This window comes from Alexandromys fortis, unplaced genomic scaffold, assembly GCF_014885135.2.
Source record: "Alexandromys fortis isolate MF-2015 unplaced genomic scaffold, M_Fortis_MF-2015_v1.1 scaffold_38, whole genome shotgun sequence".
In the NCBI taxonomy this organism is placed as follows: domain Eukaryota; kingdom Metazoa; phylum Chordata; class Mammalia; order Rodentia; family Cricetidae; genus Alexandromys; species Alexandromys fortis.
The window spans coordinates 5,693,824-5,720,515 of record NW_026067916.1 but is presented as its reverse complement, the minus strand read 5'-3'; the positions used below and the strand labels follow the sequence as shown (position 1 = coordinate 5,720,515).

At 36.2% G+C, this 26,692-nt stretch overlaps 1 protein-coding gene across 2 annotated transcripts in view; it reads right to left on the bottom strand.

The window, feature by feature from the left end:
• The window catches only part of Sema3d (semaphorin 3D), a 181,204-nt gene that overhangs the window by 93,478 nt on the left and 61,034 nt on the right, over positions 1-26,692 (bottom strand). For both annotated transcript variants that reach the window (XM_050139787.1, XM_050139788.1), the window contains exons 2-3: positions 22,906-23,093; positions 5,268-5,428 (exon numbers count right to left, since the gene is read on the bottom strand). In XM_050139787.1, the coding sequence (XP_049995744.1) occupies positions 5,268-5,428; positions 22,906-23,056 (312 nt within the window). In that variant the 5' untranslated portion in view covers positions 23,057-23,093. The remainder of the gene's footprint in view (positions 1-5,267; positions 5,429-22,905; positions 23,094-26,692) is intronic.

Here is a 26,692-nt window from a genome sequence, read left to right as displayed (position 1 = left end):
CATCAAGCAACAATAATACATATGCAGATAAGCATTTACATGCAGACTAAAGTCTCAAGAACAAACCTTATTCACTTAATCAAATCACTGATATTTAATCATAAAATATATTTCATACATATAAGGATCAGAGAACGGTCATTATAGCTGAATATAATAAGGTGGTTCAACGTCCCTGTAAACAGAGCTCAAAACTGACTCTGATTTACCTGACTCTTACAAGAATTCTACCTTCATGAAAATAAATAAACTAATAATCACTGGTGCCTCACAGGTTAAGAATACTTCACACATTTTGTATTTTAAATTTTCAATCCCTCTAAGCTTTGATATATCTAGGTTTCACTGTAGATAACAATATTTGCTAAACTCTTAGAAAATGTTAGTTGATAATACCTGTACTTTTATTTTCAGCATTGCTTATCTTGTAGGGTATAGTGGAAATTTTATTTTGGATTTTAATAGGCATTTCTTTTGCAATTTTAAAGATTTAATTTAAATGTAATTGAAACTGGGACTCAAAACATGACAATTTTATGAACCAGGAAAATATCATTTCATGTTTTACACATGTAAAAATTAAGTAATATTTATATCAGATCTAAACCTCTCTTTCTCCTCATAGATCACTTCTTTATTTTAGTAACATTCAAAATTTCTTCCTCAACTTTATTTTTTAGATAATTTCTCACAGCTAACCTCTTATTTTTTTTTTTTTTTTTTGGTTTTCAATAATAAGTTCTCACAGGGATCCAGCTGCCTCTGCATCTCAACTGCTGGAATTAAAGGTGTGTGTCGCCACCACCCACCTCATTTTCCTTTCTCAATGAAGTTCCTTTACACCTGTTGAAAGACAGATGAATGTGGACCCATTGGTTATCTGAGATAGTTTTGTTTGTTTTTGTTCATTGGTCTATTTGTCTGTTTTTATGAAAATGCAATGGAATTTTGATGACTCTAGTTTCACAATAAATTTTGAATTCAACTTAACCTGTGAGACACCAGTGATTATTAGTCAGGTAGGACAATGCCTCTAGTTTTCTCCTTTTTGTAAAAAAATATATAATCCCTGATAAGATTTTAATTTCATATAACTTGTTGAGACTTAAAGTAGCCTACCATCCCACTTGAGTGTTCTCTGTGCTGATGAACTTATGAACACATAAATCTGGGTGCTGGTTGGGCCAAACATTCTGTGCATGTTTCTCAGACAGACAATTCAACATAACTCCTAAATTTCTGCTCATTTTTCTGTCTGAATGATCTGTGGATTGACAGAATGGGCCATTAAACTCTCCAACAATTGTTGAGTGGGAGTCTTGCTCTTTCTTTAGTCTATTAATTTTTGCTTTACATGTCTGGGTGATTTTATATTAAATGCATCCATATTTAAATGACCATTTCTTTTGTTGAGTCAAACTCTTTGTTATGTTTCTCATTTACTACTTTCATGTAAACTCAGCTTTATCTGATGTAAGTATGGCTACCTCCATTTCCTTTGAATTTTGTTTGCATATAATTAGATTTTCTAGTTTCAACCTATTTCAGTCCATGCATTTGCTTTTAGGTAATTTGAATTTCTTATAAGGAACATATATTTGAAACTGCCCCACATTCAATATGGCATTATATATCTTTTAAATATAGATATTATTCTCTTTAAATTTTAAGTAATTGCTAATACACAAAATCTTTGAGTAGTCATTTTATAATTCTTTTGTGTTCACTAATACTTTTTAATGTTTTTTGAGCATAGTTTCCTTAAACCTCTTAAAACTTGGTAAGTGTCAACTTGTCAGAAGAAAGATAATTATTACTCTTCAGAATTTGTCTTTCTTTGCTTAAACTTGTCTGGGAAGACAAGCTTATATTTCTATTTTTATAAGTTTTTTATATTTTTTCAAGCTCATAGTCACGTGCAATCATTTAGCACTAGATTGTGTTTAAGTTCATGTTTGGAGTGTCTGATACTGATGCAATGTATTGTCACTATTTTAGCATCAAAGGATAATGGACTTTTAGGCTCCCAAGTCTCTGTTCATTGTTTTGTTCAGTTGTAGCCAATGTTCTTGCTCCTTAAAATGGTAGTCCATTTCCCCATGCTTCTCCTCGGGTTTGGAGTGTCCCAGATAACTGCCTTGTCCACTGTAACCAGCTTATGGCTTTGACATTGTAGGGTTATGTCCCATTTGCTGAGAATCATCTCTGAGTTAAAAACTCCAAAAACTATGCATTGTGTATAGTCACCAATTCCATGGGACTCTATTATATCCAGAAACCATGTATGAAAACTGGACCAAAAGCTTACATTTCTATTGATTGCCTATTGAAATGATGCTGGACAGAATAGAACTCCAATAGATTATGGTTTCATGCCACCTCTTGATTCTATTTGATATTATTTTTCAAAAGTCTACCTGTTGACACCCTAATAAGGGTTATCAGGACCTGTCTGTAGGATAATGCTCTTATACCCTGTAAAGACTTTCCACTCATATTGACTCAATAAAATGCTGATTGGCCAATAGCCAGGAAGGAATATAGGCAGAACAATCAGACTAAAAGAATTCTGGGAAGAGAAATGGCAGAGAGACACAGTCACAAGCTAGATGAAGAAGAAGCAAGATGAGGATATCTCACTACAAGAAGGTGCTGTGGGACAATGATTTATCAGTTGTATTGCTCTAATAAAATGCTGATTGGCCAGTAGCTAGGCAGGAAGTAGAGGTGGGGCGAACAGGCAGGAAGTCGAGGTAGGGCAATGAGAACTGGAGAATTCTGGGAAGACGAAAGAGTTAGTCACATGGACACAGAGCAAGCAAGATGTGATTGCCTTGTCTAAAAAGATACCAAGCCATATGAATAATACAGACAAGAATTATGGGCTAATATAAGTTATTAGTGTTAATAGGAAATCTGAGCAACTAGGCCAACCAGTTTATGATTAATGTAGACCTCTGTGTATTTCTTTGGAACTGAACAACCGCATGACCTGGTGGGACAGAAACCTCTGTCAACAAGAAGGTACCAATACATATAGCTAAACATAGATAAGGATTATGGGTTAATTTAAATTGTAAGAGCTGATTAATAAGGCAAAGCTAGTAAGCCATGCAAATTATAATATAAGCATCTGTGTGTTTCTTTGGGACTGAATGGCTGAGGGACTGGGAGGGACAGAAAGTTCCATCTACAGATCTGTCCTTCCTAGAACTGAGTTTCAAGACAAATTCATGTGTTAATTAATCTTAATTTACTTCAATGAATAGAGTTTTTCTCTATGTTGTAAAAGTTGGGTTATATGGGTAATGGCAGTTGTTTGGCCACTAAAGTTGATATTAAGTTGGCCAGTGCCCAACTCTCATAACCACAAGATAAGTTCCACATCATAACTAGTAAAGATACAGAAGAAAATCCAAGTCCATTTCAATGGCACGTTGGTTTCTATTGGATATAAAATAATCTAAAGGTATTATCTTGGAGACCTTGCTGAGGGCTAGGTAGTTGATCTTTTCCAACTTGGAAATAGGGCAATGGTTCTCAACCTGTTGATTGTGAATATTTCTGGGTTGCTTATCAGATATTCTGTATGTCAGAACATTATGACAACAACAATAGCAAAATTACAGGTATAAAGTAGCAATCAAATAATTTTACAGTTGGGGTCACTACAAAATGAACTGTAATAAAGTATCACAGCATTAGTATGGTTGAGAAACACTGGGTTAAGGTAAGACAGACAATTCTCAGCTTTTTTGTCATTTTGCATTTTTTTTATTGTTGTTAAGTTTTGTTTTGTTTTTGAGACAGAGTTTCTCTGTGTAGCTTTGGCTGTCTAGAAACTCACTTTGTAGACTAGGCTGGCCTTGAATTCACAGAGATCCATATGCCTCTGCCTCCCTGAGTGCAGGGATTAAAGGCATGTACCACCATACATGGTGAGGCTAATTCTCAGCTTTTAATGTTCACACTGGCCTACGTTACACTCAACTCTAATAACCTCAGATCTGTCTTGTCAAAAGTTGGAGAGAGGGTAGATACTTGAGATCTATTAAAAGACTGGCACTGGTGCAGACCCCAAATAGATTCCATCCCCTTGGCATATATTTTGCATAGGGATTTTGTGGGTACAGACCTAGAGCACCTGTCTTTGAGCTCTGGCATCGGTATGTGGTCTTTATATTCTTTCCAATACTGGTTCTAATGCAAGTGATCCCAGAAGTGAACCACAGATACAACCCTCTGTGAGCCTTCATGCCCCTACTGCAAGACAGATCACCATCCCTTCTGCATCATTTGTGGATTTGAAATAGATAAAGTTTCTGTGTTGACACAGTTCCATGTTTTGGTCAATTGTGCTAGACAAGAGATGGGGCTTAGAATATTCTGCCCATTTCCTAATTTCATTAGTACTGATCAAGACAGGTAGGGTTTAGAATATTCTGCTCATCTCCAAATCTCACTGGTTATTGGTAACTCTGTAGCGTAGACGTAGCTTCCTTTCCCTGACTCAAGTGGGAGGCACCTCTCCCACATGCTTAGCTGAGTTGAGGAGGCAATACGAGCTAGCACTTCCTTCTTAAGCCTTCTTCAGTATGTCGTTTCTTTATATCATATTAAAACCAGGGTCCATGGTCATTCTTATGCAACTTTCTGGTTATATGAACTGTTCAGATTAATGTCTGTGGGGTTACCGTTGTTGGGGGATTTTACTCAGACATCATCTTTCTCTTTCTCTGTTTCTTTTAATTGGTAAGACTTCTTAGCCACTTTATAGTTGGAGCATTATGAGTTTTTATTAGCTCAGAATCATAGATCTTGGTAGAAATTTGTTCAGATGTGAAATAAAAGTATGAAGAAACAAGGTAAAACATTATCATAGTCTTAAAACGAAGGAGTATTTATTAATTAAAAATTAATAAAATTTTATTGTTGCATTTTCAGGAAAGAATACTTGTTTACTTTAGACTAATTCCCTTGCAATATCTTTATTATAGATGCTTACTCTTCTAATATATAAGTAGATTTTTCTGCCCTCATTCATGTTTTCAACGGCTCCAAAATTATACTCATTGACACGAAATATGCATATATACCGAAATCCATAAAAACATAAAACGTTTGTCCCAGGGATTTTGTTTTTAACTGCCTTCTATTGCTTTTGACACATGGAAGCCCTCCTGAGTGACACTGTCATCTAACACAAAACAGGCATAAGGCACAGAAAAAAATTCAGTGAATCCAACAATGTATATAAATAAACTGACCTTCTTAAAGTTTTTGTTTAAGTCGACCAGACTGAGCAGGAAGACATGGTCCTTGACCCCTAGGAGCAGCCTGCCTCTCTCCTCATCTACAAGGAGCGTCTGGAAATCCAGTCCTTCCGACGAACCCAAAAAGGGAATACAGCTGTTTGAGAGCAGCAAGTCTGTGGAAAAGTCAAATAGGGAAAGGAAGGGAAAGCTTTCAGCATAAAATGTATTTACCTGCCAAAATACACATAATAATCCACTTTTTGAACATACTTCTGCAGCATGGATGCTCCAGTGTTGACACATTGGAACAAGTTTAACTCCTTCAGAAACAGACACTTTTCCTTAAATAGTGACTGGTTCTATTCTGTGTATAAGATATATTTTAAAATTAACATAAAACTTTGAACTATGAAATACAAGATATTAAGAAGCAGGTCATAAATTATAATTTAAAGCATTATTCTTTTTTAAAAATTTGAAAAACGATAAACCCAATATGCATCAACAAAGTATAAAAGGGTTTCATAAATATCATGGAATATTTTTCCTCTTGTGTTTTTTAAAATTTTTAATTAGTATGAAAAATGTTGGTGTTATTATGACATTTTCCTTCTTATTTCACATTGCAGTGTTTACATTCACCTCTTACATACCGTGACTTCTCCTTCCTTCCTTCTGATCTCTTCCCTCTCCCTAGATAGCCCCTCCAACATTCATGTCAAAAGCAAGTGATATTTGTTTTTCTGGGTACTGTTTCATTTTCTGTTTATATTGTAATTCATCCATTTACCCACAAGTAAGACTAATTTGTTGCTTCAAAGATCTAGTAGCTACAATAAAATATATGCATACAAAGGTTTTTGCACATAAATTTTTGATTTCTTTGAAGTAAAGCAAAAGAAACAATTATTGGTCACACATTTAGTTTTGCCAGAAATTGTACCATATGCTTACCAAGATGTCTAAATCAATTTGTATTTTGATTGATGATGGTTGTATGGTCGTATTGTTCTTTTTATATTTATTTATTTATTTATTAAAAATTTCTGCCTCCTGAGTGCCACCGCCTCCCCTTTCCCTCCCCCTCCCCCAATCAAGTCCCTCCCTAGTCAGCCTCAAGAGCAGTCAGGGTTCCCTGCCCTGTGGGAAGTCCAAGGACCTCCCACCTCCTTCCAGGTCTAGTAAGGTGAGCATCAAAACAGCTCATCCAAAGCCAGTACATGCAGTAGCGTCAAAACCCCGTGCCATTGTTCTTGACTTCTCAGCGGTCCTCATTGTCCACTATGTTCAGCGAGTCCGGTTTTATCCCAGGCTTTTTCAGACCCAGGCCAGCTGGCCTTGGTGAGTTCCCGATAGATCATCCCCATTGTCTCAGTGTGTGGGTCGTCCTATTGTTCTTATTCACATTGTTGTCAGCATTTTAGATGAGACCATCTTAATAGATATGTATTATTACGTCATCTTACTTTGAATTTCTCCAATGATACTGGTATGGTATATGAGTTCATATGCTCATTTGATATTTTATATCCTTATTGGTGAGGTGGATATTAATGTCTTTAAGTCTATTCTTTTAAAATTCATTTTGTTTATTATTATTTAATTTTAATAAGTTTTTTTTTTTACAGTTTGGATATTTGTCCCTTGAGAGACAGGTGTTTTCAAATATTCACTTTCTTGTTTATAACATCTAATTTTTTTTTTCATTTTCCAGGACTGAAAGAAAAATCTCTTATAAGTAAAAATCTATTTGGAGAACTGGAAAAATGACCTTGTCTTAATTGCACCTATTCCTCTTTCATACGGATGTGGGTTGGGTTTCAAGCACCCATATGGTGGTTCAAAAACTCCTGTAACTCTGGTTCCAAGAGATCAGGCACTCACTTTTGGCCTCTGTAGGCACCAGGCACACATTAGTGCCCAGAAATACATGCAGACAACACACTCATAAACAAACCACATGTTTTAAATGTAGCAAACTAGAGATTTAGCTTTTAAGTATGTGTGGCGGGGGTTATATGCATGTGAGTACTGTTCTTCCAGGCGAGACGTGCCAGATCTCCCTGGAATTCAAATTATGGCAGTTATGAGCCATGGATGCTAGGAAGGAAAGGCACGTCCTCTGAAAGAACAGTATGCATTCTAACCCTCTGAGGAGCTCTCCTTCACCTCTTCCTCCCGTTCGTGATAGTGTTCACCATCACTATCACGCATTAATGGAATGCCTGGACTCTCACTACATTTTTAATTTCTTATTTTTTGAGATTATAGTACAATCAAATCTTCTCTCCCTTCCCTTTCTCTTCTCCAAACCTTCCTATATATGCGTCCTTTTTCTTTTCGTGTTTGTGGCCTCTTTTTGCATTAATTGTTACTTGCATGTGGGAACTTATAAATGTATATGCATATACATCTCTAAATACAAAGGTACAACCTGCTCTGTCTATGCCTGGATAATGTTAATTGTAGGTGTGTTTTCACCTAGCAAAAAGCTGGCCATTTAGCGCTGGATGACAAATCTGTGTCCTTTTTCCTGGGGAAGACCATTATTCTGTGCTCAGCCTTGCTTAGTTGTCTCTAGTTCTTTGTGTAGGTTGAGGCATCCTGGGCTTTTCTCACTCACTGTAACATGTCTGCTGCTCATACTTAGGCAGTCATGTAGGTGAGTCTCTCTGTGTATTCTCAGTGAAAACGTCTACCAACCAGCTTGCACACAGATTGTTCAGGGACCATTATGTAGATTGTAGGAGCCAAAGTTCAGGGAGTTTTCTGTGAGATAGTGTCTTCTAGCAATGCACACTTCCTTACTATTTCAGATCTGCATTTCTTGCTCAGATGCACGCTTCACACAAAGTTGTAAACAAAAAGTTAAATAAATCTCTAAAGAAAAGTGTTGCCTGAAACTGGAGACAGACTAATAAATGTAAAACTGAGAAATAAAAAAAAAATGGAAACCTTCAAATGACTTAGTACAAATGTAACTTCACAAAGGAAACCATTTCATCTTGATGAAGTGAAATGCATATTCTATAGTTATGGTCTTTGGTGTCAAATCTGGTAATTATATTGTATTTCCTAGTTTTCTTCTCTTTGAGACCCGTTTGTTAGCCCAGTGAATTTGGTTAAAAACAATTATAACAGACACTTCTAAGTAAACGAGATCTTTGTAACACATTTCTTTTAGCAAAAGTACCTACTATAGTATCTTTTATTTCTGTAAACCTAGAACACTCATGACCAATAAGGTAGTAGTAACAAATTTATCACTTTACTAAGGTTGAGGATGTGAAAATTTAAAAACAGTTGGTAATTTTGACATAATTAACTATTAATTTCTACGCTTTTCTACTTCCATTTATTAATTGTTATTTTGCTCTATTTATAAAATAGACTTGAAAAATTATAATTTAGAATGTGAAAAAGCTGTAAAGGTGTTACACAACTCAAGTGCTTGTGGTTGCCAAACAAAACTCTTTCTTTAATATTTATAGAGGACATTTACGCAGGGTAGATGGACATTGAACTCTATCTTCATTTGTATGGAACTGAGTGTCATTTTTTCATATGAAAGGTACAATATTGCAATATAATTTTACAACTCCGAATGCTATGTTTTGGACTCCTTTCCAGTGAATATTCCACACTGGCTGTAAGTAGAGTTGAGAAGAAAGCAATGGCATTAAGGGATTGGCTAGGACCGACATGATTAAAGCCTTTTAAAAGAATGCATTTCTCACTAAACTTCGCACAATCAGGCAAATCTGCATTTTCCTTGGGATTTCACTTAGGTAAAGTAGAAATCTGAAAAATTAAAAGTAATTGAAGAGACTGCCAAGAGTATATACTCACTTAACTAGTAAACAATTGTGTTTGATATAAACCCTCAATTTTTCAAAACTGATGGTTGTTCTGAAATATGGATTACATTGAAAATTACAACATGCAATATGCCATGGCATAAAGAATAATAGGAAAGGAATGCAAGAATTAGATCAAAGCACCAGCTCCCTGACTGTGGTTGGCAAATCATTGGCAGTGTGGTGTAGTGATCTAGGAAAAGTCCCTGGACCACCACTGTGTCTCAGTTTGAAGTCTCAGGTGAAGATAATAGATGTCATATGGCAACTGCTGTTAGCTTGCAAAACGAAGGTGTTAGGGTGAGGTTGGCCTTCGAACAATAGGTGGCACATACTACATGCTGTGGATTGATCAACTACTATAAGGATGGTGTGTTCTTTTTAAAATCTATGTAAAGAAAGTACAACATTTGCACATTTATATTACTCTCTCGACAAGTAGAAGAGGTAATTTTTAGCATTTCTTAAAATTATGACTAGTAAGTGTGAAAACGTTAGTAAATATTGTTGTTCTTTTTGTTGTTTGTTTTTTTTTTCTTTTCTTAATTTTTTAATTGATTTTATTGAGCCATACATTTTTTCTGCCCCCTCCCCCCTCCTTCCAACCTCTCCCATGGTCCCCATGCTCCCAATTTACTCAGGAGATCTTTTCTTTTTCTACTTCCCATATTGATTAGATCCATGTATGTATATCTTTCTTAGGGTCATCATCATTGTCTAGGTTCTCTGGGATTGTGAACTGTAAAACAGTTTACTTTGCTTTATGTCTAAAAGCCACTTATATGTGAGGATATATAATATTTGTCTTTCTGAGTCTGGGTTGCCTCACTCAATATGATGTTTTCTAGATCCATCCATTTGCCTGCAAACTTCAAGATCTCATTATTTTTTTCCACTGTGTAGAACTCCATTGTGTAAATGTACCACATTTTCCTTATCCATTGGCTGAGGGGCATTTAGGTGGTTTCCAGGTTCTGGCTATGACAAACAATTCTGCTATGAACATAGCTGAGCACATTTCCTTGTGGGTACGATTGAGCATCCTTTGGGTCTATACCCAAAACTGGTATTGCTAGAACTTGAGGAAGCTTGTTTCCTAATTTTCTGAGAAATCATCATACTGATATCCAAAGGGTTGTACCAGTTTCTACTCCCACCAGCAATAGAAGAGTGTTCCCTTTACCACACATCCTCTACAGCATAAGTGTTTTTGATCTAGTCCATTCTTAAAGGTGTAAGATGGAATCTCAGAGTTGTTTTGATTTGCATTTCTCCGATGGCTAAGGATGTTGAGCATTTCCTTAAGTTTCTTTCAGCCATTTTAGATTCCTCTATTATGAGTTCTGTTGTTCTAAATATTAGCATTGACTCCCATTTTGGGACCAAACAAGTTTTATTTTTAATAAACACATTATTGTATTTTCTTATAAACCACAAACATGTAGGTTAAAACATATCTGCCAATTTATGATATTCTGATGAGATTAAAGAATATTTATTACACAGAATTAATTAATTAAAAGTGAGACACTTAGCTGGATGTTCACATTATTGTATTAGAGAATCTTGCCTGCAAAAACTATTGGATCATTGTGTGTGTGTGTGTGTGTAAAAATAATAAATTTATTTGAAAATAAATCACAACACATGTGGATTACATTCTAGGAGAGGTCCAATTTTTTTTTTTCTGAGACATCCCTTGTATAGCATCTTCCTGCTGTGTCCTTTACCTGCCCAACATCATCATGGCTTAAAGTCACTTGAAGTAATCAGACCTGATGAATCATCAAGTCAGTGTAGACTAAAGCTACATTGTAGCCCAATACCTATGCCACCCACAAGTCTTCATCATACCAGATCAACACTGCAACTTGTAATTTGCCCTGTCACTACAATATAGCCAAGTACCAGTTAATAAGATAATTTGGCAGAGACTGTACATTTACAGCTTTTAATGCAGTTTATTTTTATTATTCTATTTTTTGATATTGATTATTGTGACCTATACTTGTTCCTACTTTGTAAACCTTTGAGCATATATGCCTTGAAAGAAAATAATTTATGGAGGTTTTACTATTCCTGCCAATTTCATTATTCTGATTTTCTTGGAAATTATTTCCTACTTGTGTGTATTATGGGGGAAGGACAACTCTGTGCTGTTGCTATTCCTTGGTATGTACTCAATTCGTGAAAAAGACCAGCCTTACTTGTATTTAAGTTTCCAGTAGTTATCTTAGTGTCCGAGAAAATTAAGTACTTAATGACTATTTGTAGCATGGAATTCAGTCTATTAAACATGGAAAATATGTGGGACCAGAAGAAGTGAAACTAGACATACAGACAGTGTCTAGATAGCCGAGGGCAGTGATGTCAGGCAGGGGAGTTAGGCTATTATGTAGGTGACTGGAAGCCATGCACATTTTAGTTTTCAAGGAAGTGGCAAGGTCTCAAACTGAGTGTTAGAGAGATAAGTGTGCCTACAGAGCTCAGGACGGATGATGATGGGTCCTGGTGGTGTCAGGAAGACTATCCAGGAATCTCTAAAACAAGAAAAGTCTCTGAAATACACCCAAGCCCGTGCAAGAAGACAGACACTTAAGAACTGTGTATTTCAAAGTTTTTTTTTTCTTCTACTTATGCATGGAGGAAAATAAAGTTGATATATTCATTTGCTGGATTCTATTTCACCATAACAAATTCTATTTGGTTTGGTTTCAAACAAACTTAGCAAGAAAACAGCTGCAAAAATATTGACTAACCTGAAGCATCGTCATTTCCAAATGATTTAATGTTGTACTGCAACAACACTAGCATCAAAGTGATTAAAGCATGCCTCACCAACCCTCTGCAGCCAAATAAAATAATTAGACTGAAGAATTACATATGAACACTTCTCGGGCTGACAGACATGTTAGGAAGGGACCTTGGGACAGAGATTGGGACAGGTTCCTTTTCCCAAGCTTATCTTTCTTCTTGCATTCTTGCCAAACCCAGCAAAGTTGTTGCTTGTTTCCATGGGATCATCAACTAAAACCTACACAATAACAACCCTAGAGAATATATCTTTACACCTAAAGCTGACACATACCATGAACTAAAGGAATCACAAGTGGAGACGTGGCTTTTCTTAGTGCCAACTGAGTTTTATGTTTTCGCCTAAATTGGAAATTCTCAGGGGTACAACTGTCAGCATTGTTCTCATCTGTAAAACCCTGTAATCTTGTCGGGTTTCTTCCCTCTCTACCTTTAGTGAAAAAACAAGTGTGTCCCTTCAGATGTCCCATGCCAAGGTCTCTTGTGATCTTACTTACTCAGGGGCACCCTTGTTTGGGGGTGTCATCAGCATTTACACTGGGGCCTCACATGGCTTCTTTGATCCTCATAAACTCTGAGCTGACCCGCCGAAGCTTCTAATCATGCCTTTTGTCAGTGCATTCTTATTCACCTCTCACCCTCTTTCAGCTTTGGAATGTCACCCAGATGCTCAAACCACACTTCTGTACTAGAAACACAATGTTGGAAGGCAGATAATATAATTACTTCCAAAGTAAATGAGATAAATATATCAGTAATTGTCTAATATTTTTAAAACATAGGCATTATCTTCTGCAGTAGATTTGAGAAAGACACCAGAGATATTCATGGTCTATAACCCATTACAGAGAATTGGGAAGGGGTTGTGAGAATCGGTAGCAATGTAAGGGATTCACAATCCCAATCCTGCAGGTATATGCACTTTTTCTTTTCTTCCTTTACCCTCTCTTTCTTTCCGACTTTACTATCTTCTATTAAAATCTACCCTCTCTCTGTGTGCACGTGTGTGTGTGTGTGTGTGTGTGTGTGTGTGTGTGTGTGTGTGTGTAATCAGAGGACAGCCTCAGCGGGTGGTCCTATACTTCTGTCTTCTATGGGTTTTTTGCTTGCTGCGGTGTTCTTCAGGTTAGCTAGTTCATTAGCTTCCAGGGCTCATCTCTGCCTTCCATTTCACTGTAGAAGCACTGGGATGAGAAATGCATTTCCTCTGGCTTTAAGAGTGTTCTGGGTATCTGTAATCACATCCTCACATTTAGCAGAGTTCTTTCCCTACCTAGCTCCTTTATGAGGCAGGTCTCCTGAAGACCAGGTTGGCTGGAGCCAACATGTTTTCAAAATGACCCTGAATTGTTGAACCTTTTTAGCTTTACCTGCCCATGTTTGCTAAGATTGTTTACATGTGCTATGGCACACAGTTATATGTGTATTTTTCAAAAGAGAGTTGTAAGTTGAGCTTCATCAACATATCTTATATCTGGGAAAATAGGAAAAGAAAAATTGTGTTTCCCATACATAGTGAGAATAAGAAAGTTAGTATTTGCTATGGGACATAGGTCTTTTATCCTGTCACTTCAATTTTGATTTCAAAAGCTCTCCTGAGTACCATTCTTGTGCTGGAAAGTACTGATAGCTTGGTCAAGACACCCTGTCTAACAGCAATACCGCGTGAAATGCACAGCTTGTTAGAGAAGAACAGCTAAACCATAGGTGGAAGGAAAATTCACTGCGACGGGAGTACTGAGGTTAATCAAACACAAACTATCATTAGCAGCGAAATGGGAAGGACTTGTTTTCTATAATTAACCTAATATAACTAAACCAAATAATACTATTTCTATGTCTTCTTCTCTGGGTGGGACTGGGTACCATGGTATTAGAACTGTTTTTAAGTTTCGGTAAGACATATGACATGTCGAATAACAAATGGACTCCCATCTGAACTTCTGAATGCCTCTCCTGCTCCTAACAGTATGGAGACCCTGTCCTTTTGGGAAAACACAACTAAGATATTAAGTAATTATAAATATGGGAGATCTTATTGGCAGTCTTGTATTACTAACAGGGTGTCAAGCTACTTAAGGAGGAAATCATCACTGGGTTTCATATTATGGATTTCCCTTAGTGTTGAAGCCCTGAGACAAGGACTTCTCTTGGGCAAAATAGTCAGGTACTCTCCCATGTGAAGGTCAGGTTAAGGACTGGGCAATTCCTGTTTTGTATTGAAATAAATGTTCGCTTTTCAAATAATTCTTTGTATTTCCTTCCCAGTGTCCTTTAATACAATTGTGCATTCAGCCCGAAAGCTCGCATGACCTGATGATCTTCATTCTTCCTCTTCACCCCCTCAAAGGAAGGGAGTGGTGAGTAATACTAAATCTAATAAATTTAGGATTAAGCAACACAGACTTCCTCAGTTTTTGAGTGCTAAATGAACATGACCTTAAACCCTTGAAAAATTAAATTTACTGCCAGAGATCCTGAACTGGGTGGAGCTGGCAGTTTCTTTCATAAGTCTGCATGGCTGGGAAATGGCTTTGCACACCCTATAAACGGAGAGTCCTACACTACGTTTCACACATAAACACACACACACACACACAAACGTTTTGAGAGGTAAAGATTCATCACTTAAAAAGAAAATCAGCTTTGAAGAAAGTCAGATTTCACCCCCTGCCAATCTGAGGACCACACTTCTGCAGGAGGAAATCTTGCACATAAAAATGGATACAGCTCAATGCCCAGCCACCTCTCTCTGCCAACCCAGGAGGCTCACCACAAGTCCTTGCCCTACACTCTCCTCTTTATCTTCAAGAGAAAGGCATGCCAATCACTAGGTCTGAGGACTCGTAGACACAGGAGTATATTTAGTGTCTTCCATGAAATGTATTTGTCATTTGCATTCAATGCTTTCTGCTTGCTTTCTACTCCTGCCTTGATACCACATTTCTCTATTGTCCCAATTCTGAATGGCTTGGGCTTTACATATTGACTTAGTGGTTGTCCTAAAATCTCCTCACTGAGGTTGCTTCAAAGAATTTGCTCATTTTTCTTCAGTAAGTTTTTGTCTTTTAATTAACTCCCAAGCAAAGTTTGGGTACAAAATTCAGCAGAGGCAGCAAAATATTTATTGTAACATAAAAGCTAACCTTTGGTTCTGTAATTTACTTAATTCCTTTGACATTACAGGTGTTTGTCTATTTCCCCAGTTTTAACTCTAGAAAGGCATTCCGTTTGATTCAAAACAGCAAGAATTAATTGATAATGGTTCGACTTGACTTTCAGCAGTTTTTAGATCAAATGCAAGGCTTTTGGCTGCCAAGTCACTCATTACTATCTACGTAAAAATGCCAATTACAATTTGATGTGGGAGTGTCATATATCAATCTGTTGATTTCATTGGTTAAGGAATAAACAAACTGCTTGGCCTCATAGCTTAGAACATAGGTGGGTGTAGTAAACAGAACAGAATGCTGGGAGGAAGAGGAAGTGAGCTCAGACTCGACAGCTCTGCTCTGGAGCAGAGATGCCATGCTCCGCTCTCCCGATAGCTCTGCTCTCTGAGGCACACGCGATGAAGCTCCAACCCAGGATGGAGGTATGTTACAATCTTCCTGGTAAGCGCACCTTGGGGTGCTTACACACATTATTAGAAATGGGCTAGTCCAGGTGCGAGAATTAGCCTAGAAGAGGCTAGATAGAAATGGGCCAAGCAGTGTTTAAAAGAATATAGTTTGTGTGTTGTTATTTCGGGCATAAGCTAGCAGGCGGCTGGGGTGCTGAGGAAGCAGCCCCGCCACTCCAATTACTACAACAATCAACAAGTCTGTATTTAATTATACAGAGTCAACTGTCCAAACAATACAAAGCATACAAAAGAAAGAATGTTAGTCAAACCTAAAATCCCACACAGAACAACGTCAAATTGGCAGATGTACGTGACACTGGCCTTTTGCTAGGTAACGTGCCCACTAGAAACACTTCTCTTTGCAAATGGAAGTACAACAAGAAAGTAAGAATGAAGTCAGTTCTCACTTATTCTTCTGGAGTGGAATGTTGAGTATAATTCTGTTCTCTAGCTTTAGAATATTAATGAGGTAAAGGTGAATCAGATGATTTTACTTAGGAAAAGCTTTATTAGACTTAAAGTCTATTGCATCCGTAGATCTATGTTCTTATAAGGACAGGATGTGGGGTTGGAGTGTATTAAGTCTACTTTGTCGCATTAACCACGTCCTTACTTTCAATTCACAGGTTTTTCCTAAGTAGGTTAGATTTTAATTGTAGATACTTCATATGGAAGTAAATCACATCAGAGTCATGATTTATGAATGTACAAATCTATGGTTTCAAAAATTAGTCTTTTTAAATTCTTCTAATCATGCTGTGGTGTATACTTTCCCATTGTACTGTGACTAAGTAGTACTTCCCTGGGGAACAATGCCACTGATGTGGAATGTACTTTTGAATATGTCTTGCTTTGTTGGTTGATGAATAAAGCTGTTTGGCCAATGGCTTAGCAGAATTATGCCAGGAGGGAAATCCAAACAGAGATATATAGAGAGAGTAGGCAGAGTCAGGGAGATAGAATGCAGGTGCCAAACGAGACAGATGTGGGAAACTTACTGGTAGGCTATGGCCTTGTGGTGATACACACATTAAAAGCAATATGTTAATTTAATATGTAAGAGCTAGCTAGGACTATGCCTAAGCTATTGGCCTAACAGTGTTGCAACTAATAAGGTTTTTGTGTGATTATTTGGGTCTGGGTGACCAGCAAACGAACAAGCAGTCTCTGGTTACACTTCACAGGTATCTGGAGGAAATAGTTCTGAGGAAAATTGATCCTACCATAATTCTTTACATTGGTTCCTCAAGGCCTTGAGAATTTCTCCATTTTCATGGCATGCTTAAAATCAAAATTCTACCTCATTAAAAAGTAAGAATGTGTTCTAGCCAAGCATATGAACTTAATCAAAAGAAAACTCTTAAAGTCCACATATTAATATGTTTTGCTCAGAGTTAATATGCAAATAAATAAAAAAAAATAAGATTCCTTACAGTAACACCTCTTCAAAATAGAGATCAAGGGATTATATTTAAAAGATCATATTTTTAAATTTTATAATTTTAAATATCAATTTGTCTTAAAGTTATACGAATGCATATTGCAAACAATTTTCAAGTCATATGTGAGGCTTTGGTCACTGCTGAGACATTTCAAACCATCTGTACCCCAAGCCTTTGAACATGCATCTTGTTTTTCCTGGAAGTTGTTCAAACCATGTGCTCACCCTTGCTATTATGAAACTTAAACTAATTTGCCACATATATGTCCGGTTTTCATTTATCATGCTGGTCCCTCATGAAATCTGCTCTTACATGTCCACTGACTAGGGGAAAATTTCACATTGGCTCCTCATTTAGATTAGATGTCCATCATCCATAAGGGATGCCCCAGGTTTTCTCCAGATGATGGTTTCTGATCTTGCTAGAGGTGGTCAGAAGGCTAACGTCATCCTTCTCACGCATGCCTACTAGAGGGCATTCCTCCAACAGGCGGTATTTACACCATTTAGACAGTAAGACAATAATTCCTGGTTCAACTATTATTTTTTTCCATAGTTGTTTATGCCCCATAAACTTTGTGCTGTTGGTCAATGCCTTCAAGCACAAGTAAAGCCCTAGGACCCCTTGTGAGTCTTAGTTCAGTTTCTTTGTTATCAGTTTTACCTCTAAACATGTCATCCTTCTGGCCTTAATAACTCCAGGATACAACCAGATTTAGTTTCCTTTTCTTATTTCTGTATTCTTCTTGTATCTTGGTTAATATCTATCATTTCTTCTCCACCCATTTCATATCCTGGACACCAATATCCAGTGAAAACAGAAAGTCCAAAGAGCAAATTTCTCTCCTATTCAAATGTTTATTCTTCATATGGTCACACTAAGATTCACACTGTTCTTGTAAATTACTTGAATATACTCAAAAATGCTTTTGTTCTCCCCGTCACGGCAGTCCATACCATGTGATACTGCCTTTTTGAAGTTTCCCAATAATCACAAACTAGGTAAAATTTGTAGTGAAAGTTTTCTAATGCTAATGGTTATTTTATACAAAATATTTTAAATTTTCTTACCATTTTCAAATATCCGTTTAATATTATATTTGAAACTCTTTAGAGCATTTTGTTTTACATATACTTCAACTCTCATCTTTCCAGTTATTTTGTGAATCCTTTCATCTATCTGATGAGTTGGCCTAGCAGGTAAATGTACTCAGCATCCAGCTTTATCATCAGAATTGGATCCCTTAGACTCACAGGGTGGAAAGGGAGAACGACTCCTGTAAATCTTCTCTTGATCACCATATACATACTTTGGCAAGCACACACACACACACACACACAGAGAGACACACACACACAGACACTAACATGTGTCTCTCTTGTCACAGGCAGACTTTATCACACACTGTTAATAATGTAGAGATGGACTTGTGCCATCTGGAATCCAAACTGTGGATGCCTGTAGTGAGACCCTCATGCTCACTGTCCACATGCTCATGTTGAAAGGAAAGAAGAACAGGGGAAGCAAAGCTGTCTAGAAGATTGTATTTCTGAATTTACCTTTCATTTAAGTCAGCTGTGATTCTGGTTAATATGCAGACTGTTATTCAAAAGTAAGAGCAGGCCTGAGGTTCTGTATTTCTTAGATGTGCCCAGGTTGTACAGATTCTCTTGATGTCTGAATCCCACTTATAACAGAAATGCAGGGAAACACCAAGGCCCCTTTGCCTCAGCTTGCTTGATTTAAAGAACTGAATTCTTTCTTTCTTTCTTTCTTTCTTTCTTTCTTTCTTTCTTTCTTTCTTTCTTTCTTTCTTTCTTTCTTTCTCTTTCTTTTTTTTACACAAAGAGACTCTCAAAGTCTTAATCCTAGCGTGTTAATTTATGCATTTTTATAGCACTGTGTTGTTGTGATCTGTACATCACTAAAATATTCCTACAGCTAAGCCTTCCAAACAGTAAATTACCTATTTCATTTAAACTAAAGAAGTAAAACATACCACTAATTCAGGTCATCTAGTACTTCAGGGAAGTGAATTCCTTTTGTATGGAAAAACTATCCAAGAGAGATTGCAGAGTGGGAATTAATTGTATGCTTTAAAAAAATTGTCATGCTGTCTACAGCAACATTTCTGCCCAAATTCTGAAATTATGTATTTAAAGACCTTCATATGTGTCTTCAAAAATACATTATATCCAAACTGTTTCAATTTTGTCACAACTTACATTCCATGATAACATTTGCATTGTTTGTGTAATTAATATTTCAGTTAGTCCTCATAGACAATCTACTTTCCAAGAGATCCACTGCTCAGGTAGGAAAGCAAGGTTTAGGTGAGGAGGGCAGCGTCCAGGTGAGGAGCGCAACGTTCAGGTGAAGAGAGCAGGCTTAACAAGCTACTGCTCGGTCAGAGCTTGGGAGAAAGCACTGTTGCCTCACCGTGCCTTCCATTTTTGCACCTCTGGCTGTGCGTCCTATTTTAATATTTAGAATTAATATTCTTTTATGCAAAAAAACTATATACATTTATAGTTGCTAAATTAACATGATTTCATTAGTACTGCATCTTCCACTTTATACTGCAAGATATGATGTGTACTATGGCTTTAGTAAAACACCCCTGTAAAGTGCTAACTTTATTTGTAGTGAATAAATACATGTATTCTAGTTTTTGCATCAATTGAATCAGTGAAGTTCAAACAGCACATTTAAAGATTTTGTTTTCTTTTCCCCTTTCTCTTCTCTTAATTTACTTTATTCTTTTCCTCTTCTTTTCTCTGTGATTCAGGAACTCAAGTAGAGCAGACTAGTCCTGAATTCCTGATACTCCTGTGTCTCCACATACAATAAGAGCAGTCAAGATCTAAGTCCTCTGCTTTCAGAATCTGAGACACTTGCTGCTTTTTCATAGTGAATTGAAACAAAAAAAAGAGACATGTTATTGGATGAGTCAAACTAAACAGGTTCTATGAGCCAATCTGGAAGGAAATTTCTAGTTGAAAGACCTGTTGTACTTTATAGCTAAATGAATTAGTTTGTAAAAATGGTAAAAACAAATTTATATACTTATGCATTTAAAATTTCTTATAAAGCAAAGTGCATTTCCATCAAGTAAATAACGACATAGCTCTCAGATGCAGCAAACATACCACTGTTGGACTGAGTGGAACAAACAGGCAGGGCTGTGTTGGACCTACCCATATTCTCTTTCTTTCTTTCTTTCTTTCTTTCTTTCTTTCTTTCTTTCTTTCTTTGTGCTTATGGTCATAAATAAGTAAAGATACACAATAAAGATAGATTCAATTTAAAAATTGGGTCTAAATGGGTCACAGTGTTGGATACATGTATGTAGGCTTGGGAGAGAGAAGAAAAAAAAAAGAGTAAACAGTAAATGTAATATAAAAGAGTACAGACAGTCATAGGTTAAAGAAGTAAAGATAATAAAATAAATATTAAGCTTGAAGAAAAAGTAATGGAGTGAGAAAAATAAACCATATAAAGATGGAAAATACACAGAGTCTGGATTATGTATATTATTGTGTTTTATTTGAATTTTTTGACTGTGAATGAGCTAAGTACAGAGAGACATTTCATTGTATAGCCTGCTAAGCTAAACCAACATATATATATATATATGTATATATATATGTGTGTATATATATATATATATATATAGTGTCTTAACTTCAGAATTTGAGTCTAGGGACTTCTTGTTTTGTGGAAGTTCTTCTTTTGTTTTCACAGAGGATGAGAACCTGTGGATTAATTTCATACTTGAACACCCCTAAAAATTACTTCACCCAACAAAAAGAGATTTACACCCAAATTTCCTAAATGATTGCTTATAATTGCTTCTTTACATTTAAAGGGGGATATGCTATAGATATGAATACTGTGCTTTGGTATGTATCTTGGTTTATTGATACAGATTTAAGATAAATTTTGTTATATATGAATATATTTCTGCTCTTGAATAAGGTACTGTTTTGAGCAGTCATTTAAAATGTAATGTATACTTAAGAAATATGGATTAATAGGTAATATTCAAGTGTGTAATTATGTTAGTTATGGTTTCTAGAAATATAGAGATATTTTTCATAGATAGGTATTCTTCAAATCTTTCAGAGACCTTCAGAATATAACATTTAAAATGTTGTAAGAGCTTAAGAATTTTCATGACAACAAGACACATATGCTCCTGGCAACACAATCCACTTCGAGGATGATGGGCATTGAAGAGTCTCCTTATAAAGCTTGTTAGCCATTTGGGAAAAAAAGAACTGCTCTTGCCTGAACTTCTTGATGAACTGGGCATGCAGGACCCATAGGAAAATGATTGCTGAACTTGCCTAAAAGTGAGACTATCCCTTGGGATTCCTCCTTCATGATAGAGACTGCCAAACATTTTGCAGGGCAGAGAAGATTACAAGGCATAAGAGATCCTGCTTCATGGAAAAGTCTGCTAGATACTATGGAACAGTAGGATAAATATTGAAAGCCCCATGGTTACAGAAGAACTTTGGGTAACAGTCCAGTCAGTGAGAAAATCTCTGTCAATTCTAGAGTTTTGGAAGTTGCTTACAATGCACTTCCTGTTAACCTAGGTAATATTACATCCTTCTGGGGTCTTTGATGGAGTTGAAGAATAAATAAAAAGTTTTAGTTTTCCTTAGATATGATAAAGATAAAGTAGATATAAATATTGTAACTATAATTCTTGCTTGGTAATTCTTTTGTTATATGAAGTTTTGCTATGTTAAAGTTAAAAGCCTTCTTTTTTGTTCAAACAGAAAAGGGGAAATGGTGTAAGAAGTTCTGTCTATGTGTTGCTTTTTTAGTTAATGAAGCTGCTTTAGGCCAATGGCTTAACAGAATATAGTCAGGCTGGAAGATATATAGAGAGAAGAGAGAGAGAGAGAGAGAGAGAGAGAGAGAGAGAGAGAGAGAGAGTAAATGAAGTCAGAGAGATGCCTTTTAAACCCCCTGAAGACAGATGCCAGGGATGGAATTTTACTAAGTAAGCCACAGTCATGTGGCAATACACAGATTAATGGAAATGGGTTAGTTTAGGATATAAGAAATAGCCAAAAATACCCTTAATCTATTAGCCAAACAGTATTGCAATTAATACAGATTTCTGTGTGATTATTTCATGTCTGGGAAGCTGGGAACAAATGAGCAGTCTCTGCCAACAGAAGTTATTTAAACTATAAGTTTAATTTTAATAGAAGTTCCTTATAATGTTGTTTGATTTCCTCAGCAGAATTTTTTAAACACATGGTAAGAATCCTAGTACAAGTCATAGGAAAAAAATAAAGTTTTTAGACATGGCATTTTGGAATAAGCTATTCACAGACTCAAACATTCACATAATGACTAACTATAACATAACGCTTTTAAATTACCCATTGATGTTCATTTAAATCTTTAAAACAATTATCTTATATTTTGTTTTATTTATCTCCTTGGAATTTATGACATTCTTATTGATTTTTCGCACTACAAAACCTGTATAATTGGTATCTTAGCTATTTTGGACTGTGAAAGCTTTTAGGTGAAATAATATCTTGCTGTTTTAAATAAGCATTAGCATATGCTAGTAACAGTAATTAGTAGCAGTTACAAAGAATTTATTGAATTTTCTATTATTATACAATTAATTTTTAATGTAGCTGAATAGATCTGGTAGACTAAATTTATCATTATAATTATAAATATTAGCTGAAAATGTACATGGGTAGTTTAAGTATCTTTTACTTCTCAAGAGCAAATAATTGTGGTCTGTGTTTTAAATAATTATTGACTGATACAACTTTGTAGAAGTGAATATACATTTCTGGAAAAAACATATAAGTTATTCAAAGAAGACATTCAGATATCCTAGGTATGCCTATACAATATCTATTCCTCACCTTTGTAAGTCAGTTTCAGACGTGGAATATTTTGTTTAGATGTTTCAGTGATGGGAAGAAAGAGCACAGTCATGATTAACATCATCCAAGTATGAAGAAGGTGAAGATCTTGACTTCTGAACCTTGGTTTCTCATCTTTATTAGCATTCATGGTGAAAATATAGTCTTTAAAACAATGTCAACTCAACCTAAAAAGCAGAAAAAGAAAATAAAATTAGTACTCCAAGGCAATAGCTTAGATTTTCCTAGAGTTAGCAACAGCTGTTGGAATGTATGACATACTTCCAAATTATCTTGACACTTTTTGAAGTTTTTACCCAAGTGAGTGTAGTGTAACAGATCAAAGATGTGGTGGCTTTTCGTAGTTGTCAACTTGACTTCATCTGGGATTAACTAAAACCCACCCGTGAGGGCTTTTTCTTTCTGAATGAAATAATTAGCAGTGGGAAAACCCACTTCTAATCCATATCTTAAAAGGGAGAAGATATACCTTTAATTAAGATCTTTTGAGGTGTGAAGATCCACCTCTAATCTAGACCACAACTTCTTCAGGCAACCTATCTAAAGAACATGAAAGAAGGAGGCTCTCGCTCGCTCGCTCACTCTCTCTCCATCTCTCTCTTTATCTTTGTCTCTCCCTCCCTCTCTCACTCTCACTCTCTTGCTCTCCCTGCTTGTTCTCACCCTTCCTGGCACGTCCATTCCTTCAATGACATTAGAGTCTACTTCTAGGATTTGGGCATAAATTGAAGACAGCTGAGACCTCCAGCCTCATGAACTGAACAATTGCTTGATTCTTAGACCTTCTTAGGTATCCATTGTTAGATGAGTTGAACCATAGACTGCAGATATTGCAATGAATCCCATGAATGTATGTATGTATACACACATATGTATATATATTCATCTTGTAATCATTGTTATTCTAAGGAATCTCAACTAACAAAAAAAATGGCCTTCTGATAAAAAAGGAATAAAAAATGGGATGATGGCATGGCTTAGTGGTTAAAACTGCTTGCAGGACAAGCCTGAGATCAATACCCAGAACCTAACTAAAAGATGTTACGCACGTCTCTACTCTGAGCACTGCTATGGAAATATGGGAGAAAAAGACATGAGTATCTTCTATAACCTTATGGACTAGATATCCTGAAATACGGGAGAAACAATGAGGGAGCCTGTCTGAACAAGTGAAAGCCAAGAATTAACTCCTCAAAGTCTTCTGCCCTCCACATGTACACCATGACCCTTGTAAATGATGTCGTCACATCAGTCACCCAAACTTTAGTAAACTTAAAATGATAAATAGATCATCACCCTTTATAAAAAATTGTTTTTCAGCTTATAATTATGCACATATTAATATAACATACTAATAGAAACCTTATTTAAATTGAAATACTCTCAATAAAATTGAATAATTATTTTATTTATGCATTTTGTGTAAGTGTGCTTGTGTGTGTGTGTGTATGTGTGTGCATGCTCACTTGTGAACAGGTGCATCTCTGTGAGATAGCCAGAGGACAATCTTGCATGTTATTCTTCAGACACTGACCACCTAATTTTTATTTATACTGGGTCTCTCACTGATGTGGGATTTACTGAGCAGGCTAAGTTGATGGGCCATCAAGTCCTAGGGTTTCTTCTCCTCAGACCTGGTATTACAAGTTCATTGCACCATTTCTTTTTTTTTTTTTTTTAAATGTTTTATTATGGGGATTCTGAAATTTGAACCTGGGTCTGTATCTTACCAAATAATTTCTCCAACTCATTTTTTTAAATGGTGACTTGCTTCCAGGTTGGCCTTCAGCTACTTTTCTTATACAACTCAGGTCTAGTTGGCAAGGGGTGGCACATAGTGAGCTATGCCCACCTCCACCACCAAGCAATAATGAAAATATTCCCACCAACACTCCCACAGGCACATCTAAGGGATGTAATTCCACAGCTGATTTTCTCTTCTTTGGTAGCTCTAATTTGTATTAAATTGACAAAATTACCCTGCACAATGGACAAATGATTAAAACATAACAAAAATACTTTTAAAATTGAGATATAAGAAATATTATAGAAAACAACTTAAAGAAAGGAATAATCATTTATAAATAAATATGTCCTCATGGAGGAAAGAACAAATGATAGAAACAGTAAAGGAGAACTCAAGAAAAAGGGATTCCTGACTCTGGGTTCTGGAAAAGCTAAACAGATGGCAAGATGCTTGTGCTAGATGGTCAAGGGAGAAGGGAAGAAAATTGGAATATAATAAATTGGGACTTGAAGGGAGGTATCAAAGAGAAACTTTAACTCTTGTCTCATTCACTTTTGGAACCTAATATGTGCATTGATTTACTCTGTTTTCTGTTGACTTGGTAATGTATGTTGGTTCCATCATTTCTATCGGGGTCTGTCACCTTTCATTCCCACAGTTGTCTCCCTTTTTTTCCCTGTCTACCTGTGAGGGGATTGCTGGAGTCTGGTTCCACCCTACCAACAGCCTCACCATGCAAGGACGGTACCTATATGCTCTGCAAACAGTGAGAAGTGAATAGACAAATAAACCGAGTAAACTGAAATCCTAGTTGGGTTCCAGAGATCCTGGACATATGGAGGACTGCTTTCTTTTTGACATGTAACGGTGTGTGTAACAGAGATGTGTGTTTACATGCAGAGCAAGAAAGAGGCCACACCATATGTGCATTTTATTAGCAATAATGACCTCAGTTTGGGACATTTTCTGGAAATTAATGACTAGCTGAGGTTAATGACCCTTGGCAAAGTACTGAGATAGCGACTCCTCCAACTGGCCATTAATCGCTCCGACATGCCCTGGGCCTCCAGCATCGTCCGTTAAAAAGATTGATGATTTGGTTTCACTGAACAGTGGCCATACTGTTTCTCATAAACCCACTCATTCATAACATCAAATAACTTAAAAAATCAAAGCATTGCTTGCTTTGCTATGATGACATCCTGGTAAGTGCCTACACGTGCTGAAACATATACCAAAGGGGAGAAATAAAATACAGAAAAAAAAAGTGTTTGAAATGCTAGAGCTTTTTAAAAATGAATAATTTTCTACTACTTAACGCATTCTCTACACTCTATTATTTCTCGTCGTTCTTTCCTTCCCAACAAACCTTTAAATTCAGTATTTTATATATTTTAATAGATTATGAATAAATGCTTTGTCAATAACCATTCTACTAATGCATTGATATTTTCTCTATGAGTGTGTGTGTATGCATTTGTATGTGAGTATCCACATATATACACATAGATGTGCATAAGTCATACATCTGGGAGGAATTATGAATAAATAGAAGTAGGTGTGAGTTACCCAAAGTGGGTGGATTTAGTGAATTGCATAGGTTATACTACATGCTACTGTCTGTAACAAGCTCGACCTGGAGCCAATTAGCTGCGTATAATCTATTCCAGATGTTCATGGAGACAAACAGCACCCTTGGGGATCTTCAGATGTGGAGTCAATGGGGAGTGTTCTGATTATGAGATTTTTACACACTGTTCCACTAAATCAGAGATCCAAAAGCACAACCCAACACTCAAGAAGGTCTGTGCCATTTCCCTAAGGAAAATAAAAAGTCCAAAGCTTATTATATGGATGGTAACTCATCAAAAATTTATATGAGTAGCAAGAGATATAAAATTTTATGTGAATTTCATTGATGTGACTTATTTATTTATAACAACTTGTTACTAAACTCATTAAGGCAAGATGAATTGTTACAACTGAAAATTGTTCCATATTAGAAGTAATAAGTTAAGT